At 42.1% G+C, this 8,809-nt stretch overlaps 1 protein-coding gene across 1 annotated transcript in view; it reads right to left on the minus strand.

Moving 5' to 3' along the window:
- MERTK (MER proto-oncogene, tyrosine kinase) overlaps window positions 1-8,809 on the minus strand; it is a 180,971-nt gene that overhangs the window by 93,639 nt on the left and 78,523 nt on the right. Inside the window, exons 3-4 of the mRNA XM_007959410.2 lie at window positions 7,725-7,825; window positions 4,999-5,172 (exon numbers count right to left, since the gene is read on the minus strand). Of these exons, the coding sequence (XP_007957601.2) occupies window positions 4,999-5,172; window positions 7,725-7,825 (275 nt within the window). The remainder of the gene's footprint in view (window positions 1-4,998; window positions 5,173-7,724; window positions 7,826-8,809) is intronic.

The raw sequence follows: 8,809 nt of genomic DNA on the forward strand, positions 1-8,809 counted from the left end.
GGGATGGACACTGGGAGGAGGTAACTATGGGGAGGAAGTGGGAGGGGAGCTGCTGCATTGTAAATTTTGGTCAATGACATGAGACAGTATATGTGAACTGCTGTATGAAAAGTGAATTTACTCTGTAAATTTTCACCCAAATTCTAATAAAAAAATAAATAAATAAAACACAAGTAAACATCTTTCTGGTATTCTTTGCTTTCAGCCAAAATCTACCTGACATTAGCTATGATATCCCTTACACCATGTCCCCTTCTAGTTAGCAGCCAGATGCCTTATCCACTATGCCACCACAGCTCCCCCATGTCCCCTTCTGAATCCAGCTTGCATTTCTGGAAGTTCTCTGTCTATATATTGTTGCAATTGGTTTTGAATTATCTTCAATAAGATTTTACTTGCATGTGATATCAACGATACTGTTTGATAATTTCCACATTGTTTGGGATCACCTTTCTTTGGAATGGGTACAAATATGGATCTCTTCCAGTCACTTGGCCAGGTAGCTGTCTCCCAAATCTGTTGGCATAGCAAATGAGTGCTTCCAGCACAGCATGTTTGTTGAAACATCTCAGTGGGTATTCTGTCAGTTCCCAGAGCCTTGTTTTTTGCCAATTCCATCAGTGCAGCTTTGACTTCTTCTTTCAGTACTATTGGTTCTTGAACATATGCCACCTCCTGAAATGGATGATCATCTATCAATTCTTTTTGGTATAGTAACTCTGTGTATTCCATCCATTGTCTTGTGACATTTCCTGCATCATTCAACATATTGCCCATGGAATTTTTCAATATTGTAATTTGAGGCTTACATTTTTTTCTGAGTTCTTTCAGCTTGAGAAATGCTGAGTGTGTTCTTCCCTTTTAGTTTTGCAACTCGAGGTCTTCACACATTTTTTTATAATAATTGACTTTGTCTTCTTGAGCTGCTCTTTGAAATCTTCTCTTCAGCTCGTTTATCCTGTTAATTCTTCCATCCACTTTAGCTACTCTCCGTTCAAGGGGGAAGTTTCAGTCTCTTCTGACATCCATTTTGGTCTTTTCTTCCTTTCCTGTCTTTTTAGTGACCCCGTGCTTTCATAGATGATGTTCCTGATGTCATCCCACAATTCCTCTGGTTTTCAGTCACTAGTGTTCAACGCATCAAATCTATTCTTTAGATGGTGCAGTGTAGTAAACTACATAGTGTGGCTTTTCTAGCCATAAATCTTTGTAAACTTCATGGCAGAATTTGCCATGAGCAACTGAGTAGCTCCTGATTGTTAAAGTTATCCACCTGGGGTATTTCTGTTGAGAGCAGTGCAAAGTAATCTTCTGGGAAGTTCACTCTCTCTCAGGTGTACAGAATTCAAATGTTGGGATTGGTTAGTTTGGTCTCTCTACCAGGCTCAAAAGAAGCCCTCCTAGAGGCAGAAGGAATCTCTCACTGCCAGCTGAGAGATGCACTGCTGAGAGAAACACATTTGCTGAGAGAGAGATGCAAGAGACAAGTGCTGAGACAGAGATACAAGAGACACATGCTGCTGAGAGAGAGAGGAAAAAAAAAAACACTGAGAGACACACACTGCTGAGAGAGCAAGAGACACACTGCTGGGGGAGAGACTAAGAGAGACTGTCAGCTGATAGAGACTAAGCATGTTCCTGAACTTGAACTGTAGCCTATTGCTTCCCTAATAAACCCCATAATCTGTGAGTTCTGTGCGGCCACTGCAGCGAATTACTGAATACAGCAGAGAAGTGGTGGGTGCTATGGGAGGAACAGTTGGTGTCAGGGTAGGTGAAAGGGCTGGAGGGAGGCACCATGTCTGGCCTCCCAGGAATAGGTTTTGGGCTACTAATGGTGATTCCATCTTCCTCTTATGGAGTTAGAGGAGGTCAGAAGATGCCACCTCCTTGCCCCTTTGGCAGATGATCTCTAAATTCAGGAGGGATATACTCAAGGTCATATTTTGGCTCTCATGGACTTCTTTTAATTGTCTTCAACTTCAACTTGAACTTGCATATGAGAAGTTGATGGTCTGTTCCAGTTAGCTCCTGGCTTTGTTTTGGCTGAAGACATTGAGCTTCTCCATTGCCTCTTGCCACATATGTAGTCAATCTGATTCCTGTGTACTACATCTGGTGAAGTCCATATGTATAGCCACCATTTGTGTTGTTGAAAAAAGGTATTAGTAATGAATAAGTCATTGGTCTTGCAGCATTATTTCTATCACGAAGGCCAAATTTTCCAAGTGCCAATGATTTTTCTTTGTTTCCAACTTTTGCATTCCAATCACCAGTGGCAATCAACACATCATGATTACATGTTCGATCAATTTCAGACTGCAGAAGTTGGTAAAAATCTTAAATTTCCTCATCTTTTGCTTTGGTGATTGGTGCATAAATTTGAATAACAGTAGTATTAACTGGTCTTCCTTGGAGGCATATGGATATTATCTTATCACTCACTGACAGCATTGTACTTCAGGATACTTCACCATACTCAATATGTATGCTAAGCAAATAATCCAAGAAAATGGATTACATGAAGAAGAACGTGGCATCAAGATTGTAAGAGAACTCATTAACAACCTGTGATAGGCAGATGACACAACTTTGGTTGCTGAAAGTGAAGATGACTTGAAGCCCTTACTGATGAAGATTAAAGACTATAGTCTGCAATATGGATTACCCGTCAATATAAAGAAAACAAAAATCTTCACAACTGGATCAATACACAGTATCACAATAAATGGAGAAAAGATTGACATTGTCAAAGACTTCATATTACTTGGTTCTACAATCAACACCAATGGAAGCAGTAGTCAAGATATAAGACAACACATAGCACTGGGAAAATTGGCTGCAAAAGACCTCTTTCAAGTGCTGAAGAGTGCAGCTATCTCCTTGAAGGCTAAAGTGTGCCTGACCAAGCCATGGTATTTTTATTGCCTCATAAGCATGTGAAAGCTGACAATGAGTAAGGAAGACAGCAGAAGAGCCAATGCTTTTGAGTTTGGGTGTTGGCAAAGAATGCAGAAAGTACCATGGACTGCTAAAAGAACTAACAAATCTGTCCTGGAAGAAATGCAGCCAGAATGCTCCTTAGAAGCAAGAATGGCCAGACTTCATCTCACCTACTTTGGTCATGTTGTCAGAAGGAACCATTCACTGGACAAGGATGTCATGCTTGCTAAAGTGGAGGGTCAACGAAAAAGGGGAAGGCCCTCAACAAGATGGATGGATACAGTGGCTGCAACAATGGGCTCAGGTATAGCAAGGATCATGAGGCTGGCACAGGACTGCGCAATGTTTCGTTCTGCTGTGTGTAAGGTCGCTGCAGTGTAGTAAATTACTTAGTGTGGCTTTTCTACCCATAAGTCATTGTAAACTCAGTGGTGGAATGAGCAACTGAGGAGCTCCTGATTGTAAATGTTATCCACCTGGGTTATTTATGTTGGGCATGGCACAATGCAATGTTATGGGAGGCTCACTCTCAGGTGCTTAGAATTCTGTTGTTATGATTGGTTGGTTTGGCCACTCTGCGAAGCTCAAAAGGAGGCCTCCTCGAGGCAGAACTCTCTCTGACTGCTGGTTGAGGAAGATGTGCTGCTGAAAGAGACATGTACTCCTGAAAGAGACACATGCTGCTGGGAAAGAGACACAAGAAACACGCATTGCTGAGTAAGACACCAAGGGACATGCACTGCTGGGGGAGAGACTGTGAGAGACTTGGCTGAGAGACAGTGGGCTGAGAGAGAGACTGAGCATTTTTTCCTGAACCTGAATTGTAGCCTGGTGCTTCCCTAATAAACCCCGTAATCTGTGAGTTCTGTGTGGCCACTGCAGCGAATTATCAAACCCAGGAGAGAGGTGGTGGGTGCTTTGGGAGGAACAGTTGGAGAAAGGGCTGGAGGGAGGCAGCATGTCTGGCCTGGCAGGAATAGGCCTTGGGCTATTGATGGTGATTCTGTCTTCCTCTTGTGGGATTACAGGAGGTCAAAACATGTGGCCTCCTTGTCCTTTTTGTAGTCGCTATGAGTCAGAGACAACCTGACAGCACCTAACAACAATAACAACAACATGTACCCAGCAAGTAGAAATGTCAAGGAGGTGGTTGGATGCATAAGTCTGAGCTCAGTGAGATGAAAGCTGGAGATATAAAGCTAGAGGTAATCATCACATGGGTGGTATTGAAGCCAAGTCCACAAGAATTCACTCAGTAGCTCAGAGTGAAAAGAAGTGGGCTCATGGTAGAGCCTTAACATTCTGAATGCCTGCCAAGGACATAGAGACAGTGAGGGAAGAACAATGAAGTGGGAAGAAGGCTAGAATGTCAATGTTTCCATAAGTTCACTGTGGCGCTCTCAGTGCATATAGCAGTCCCTCTTGAAATACTTGCTGAATGCATGAGAAAGAAAGGAGAAAGGGAGTGGCTAACTGTACTAGATACTGCAGAAAAACGCAGTCAGAGGAGCCAAGAAGAAGCCCACAAGGTTAAGCAGCAGGGGAAACATCTCTGGTGTTGAGAAGAGCAGTGTCTCTGGAGTGTTGGGAACAAAGCCAGGACACTCCCATTAGGATGGAAATCAAGATGACCATGGAATGTCAATTTAATCACAATTCCACAAGGACTCACAATCTTCCCACAGCAGCTCCTGGTAACAAGGGCACTTTCCTTGCTGTCAAGCCTCACTGAGGTTTTTACATCAATGATTCTTTAAGGGTAAGAGGGGCCAGGTCAGCAAATCCATACCTGCAGGGGTCTCAGTGCCCAGAGCTGGCCACTTAACTGTTGGCATCGTTTGAGGGCACTCACCTAATTCCAAGCCCTGCCTTGTGAGGACCATTGAGTCTGTGATTCCTACCTGCTTTCCCGTCTACCTGTTCTCATAACCTAGATACCACACCTGTGCTTTCATCCTTCTCTGCTGCCCCCCGGAGGTACACAGCAAGGGTTCCCAAACTTTTGAACCCTTTTATGATCAGCTGAAAAATACCGACCACACAACGTGGACTTACCAGGAACAGTTAGAACAGAGGGGGATTTTTCAGGTCGGTCATTAACACGGCTGCTATTTTGAATCCAGAAAATATTGACTGGCTCAGGTGGGCCTATGGCCTGACACGTGAGGTTGAAGGCTGTGTTTCTGGTGACATTCATGCTTTCTGGCTGCCTTGTAAAGTGAGGAAGTCCTGCAGAGAAAGAAATAAGGGAAAGAATGTTTCAGAACAAAAGCAAAGGTATAGCCCAAGGGGAGTGGAAACTGTACTTTAACTTTGCAATAGGAGACTTATGTATCACCTCAGGTCTGAATGACCAGGTTTTACCTACTTAAAGTTGAGCAAGAAAAGATACAGAGGCTAATTCCTACCAGTCTAGCTCAAGCTGTCTTTCCAGGATGTTTTTCCAAAAGGGGGTATAAATAGTGAGAACTGGTTTTACCAGAAGGGAAGCCAGGTAGTTCCTATGCCAGGGGTTGCTCAAATGTGTAGCACAGACTGACAGGTTTTCAGTATTCCTTACTGAAGTAAGCGCAGATTAAAATAAACCTATGTAATAGGTCAGCTCATGTTTAAGGGCAATCTACTGTCTCTAAGACTTTCAGGCAGGTGATAATAAACACATTCACCGCTAACTGAAAGGGTGGAGGTTCAAGTCTACCCAGAGGTGTTTCAGAAGAAAAGCCTGGTGATCTACCTCCAAAAATTAGCCATTCAAAACTCTGTGGAACACAGTTCTACTCTGAGACACATGGGGTCACTATGGGTTGAAGTTGATCCAACAGTAAGTAACCAGTTAAACAGTTGTACACAGGTGAACATTTTCAAAGCCCATTCTCATTATAATAGTATAGACTTGGTATTACACTGTTACAACCCTAAGATGTCCTCTGACTATAATTCCATGATGAGAAAAGCGTGGAATAATAAGCAAGGAACAATTTGGCCAGGTGAGATGTCAGCACTGAGCACATGGATAATAATGTGCATTTTGTTCCCTAAAAAAAAATTTTCAGTTTTTTTTACTGTAAATAACTTGAGGACAAGGAAGTCCACAATCTCCTTTTTTTCTTATGTCTAGGCCTAGAATTACTTGCTCAGCACATAGACTGAATAAGTATTTCTTACCCTTAGCGAGCTCTGGTAGCATAGTGCCTAAGGCACTTGACTGCTAACCAGAAGGCTGGCCATTCAAACCCACCAGCCACTCCTTGGAAGGAAGGTTGGGCAATCTACTTCCATAGTGATAATGCCTCAGAAACCCAAGGAGAGGTCGCTATGAGTCGGTCCGACTTGAGGGCACATAACAACAACAACAACCCTTAAGGAGTAAGTGACGGCACATAACAACAACAACAACCCTTAAGGAATAAGTGAAAGGATACACAACCCTGACACACATCTTTCCTGATTTTAAACCATATAATATCCCCTTGTTCTATTTGAATAACTGCCTCTTGGTTTATGTATAGGCTCCACATGAGCACAATTAAGTATTCTAGAATTCTTATTCTTTGCAATGTTATCCTTAATTTATTAGAATCCACACAGTCTATTGTCTTTGTATGGTCAATAAAACACAGGTAAACATCTCTCTGGTATAATTTACTTTTAGCCAAGATCATTAGCAATATCCCTCGTTCCACGTCCTCTTCTGAATCACCTTGAATTTCAATTTCAAGAAATCAAAAGACATATTGCACTGGGCAAATCTGCTTCAAAAGACCTTTTTAAAGTGTTAAAAAGCAAAGATGTCACTTTGAGGCCTAAGGTGTGCCTGAACCAAGCCATGGTATTTTCAATAGCCTCATATGGATATGAAAGCTGGCTAATGAATAAGGAAGACCAAAGAAGAATTGAAGCCTTTGAATTATGGTGTTGGTACAAAATATTGAAAATACCATGGACTGACAGAAGGAAGAACAAAGCTGTCTTGGAGGAAGTACAGCCAGAATGCTCCTTAGAAGTGAGGATGGTGAGACTTTCTCTCTCATACTTTTGACATGTTATCAGGAGGGAGCAGTCCCTGGAGAACATCAAGCTTGGTAGGGTAGAGGTCCAGTTAAAAAGAGGAAGACCCTCAACAAGATGGACTGACGCAGTGGCTACAACAATGGGCTTAAACATGACAATGATTGTGAGGATGGCACAGGACTAGACAGTGTTTTGTTTTGTTGTACATAGGATCAGTATGAGTTGGAACCAACTTGATGGCACTAACAACAACAACAGGCCTAGGATACACCCGAGACTTTTAGATATAAATTCATTGCATTATTGCTTATTTTCAAGGTGGTCCTCTTTTTTTTATTATTATTTTAGGCAATAATGTTGTTGTTGTTGTTAAGTGCCATCGAGTCGTTAGGGTGGAGGGTCGATGAAAGAGGGGGAGGCCTTCAACGAGATGGATTGATACGGTCTTCAATGATGGGCTCAACTATAGCAGGGATTGTGGGGCTGATGTGGGATCAGGCAGTGTTTTGTTCTGCTGTGCATGGAGTCGCTATGAGTCGGAAACGACTCGACGGCACTTAACAACAACAACAACAACATTATTGCCTAAAATAATAATAAAAAAAAGAGGACCACCTTGAAAATTTCAGTGATGATTGGTTTGTGACGTTTGCAGACAGAGTTCTAAATGGGCAGGCCAAACTCCAGATGATTCTACAAAAAGGAATTCATACAGGCTCTAATATAAATAGCCTTGTGGCAGCCCGACACCCTGTGGCCCCTGGACTTACCCTGCACCTCGATGTAGATGGGATCTGACACAATCTCTTCATTGTTTATTTTCATCTTACAGATATACGATCCATTGTCAGTACGCTGCACATTGGTTATGCTTCAAAGAAAAACATATGAAGACGGTTATCTTTTGGATTAGTGACCACCTTTTGAATTCCTACTATGGAAATACAAAATTCTTCAACTTCTTTGTTGCAGGCTGTCACCTGTCTTAACTTCCATCTGAGATGCCATACCAGTACTTCTCTATTTTGGGATACTGCCTCTTCAAAGCATCTTGGAAATGTGTTTTTGGTGGTCACGATGACAGCAAATACCATGGCTTTTACAGGCCAGGGTCCACTGTTCCACATTCCAAATGATTTTCTAAGACTAGAACCCAACTCTGTTTTACATATACACAACATACTCTGCATTTTGCAATATCACTTAATTTTCCAAGAAAGAGCCCTGGTGGCACAATGGTTAATGCTCAGCTGCTAAATGAAATGTTAGCAGTTTGTATCCACTGTGAGAGAAAGACCTGGCCATTTGCTTCCATCAAGACTACAGCCAAGAAAACCTTATGGGGCAGTTCTACTCTGTCACATGGGGTCACCATGAATTAAAATTGACTTGATGGGCACCCAATAACAAGATTTTCTGAGACTACAACTACTAGGAAAATGGAGGGCCAGTATTCCTTTGTTCTGTGTGGAACTTTCCCATGATCCAGTCATCATTTTGGAAGACGGATCACTGACAGTATCACTGCTTTCACAACTGCCATGTGCATGAAGATTCCCCAGGGTGCCAACCCCAGAGTTCTTCATTATCTCTGCTGGTGATGTGTGGTAATGCCCAGCATTTACATCTTGAAATTCACATTATTTTATTATAAGCCATGTTTCTCGTGTTTTCCTCATATTATAGTTAAAACATTGTATTATAAACTATTTGATATAAAAAGATGGCCTTGCCTCTAAGTCAAGACCCTGCTTTCCAAGCATAACCTTAATACCAAAACCAGGAAAAGACATCACCCAAAAGGAAAACTACAGACCAATATCCCTCATGAATATAGATGCAAAAATCTTCAACA

Source organism: Orycteropus afer, unplaced genomic scaffold, assembly GCF_000298275.1.
Source record: "Orycteropus afer afer isolate SDZICR_OR568_19922 unplaced genomic scaffold, OryAfe1.0 scaffold00017, whole genome shotgun sequence".
Lineage (NCBI taxonomy): Eukaryota > Metazoa > Chordata > Mammalia > Tubulidentata > Orycteropodidae > Orycteropus > Orycteropus afer.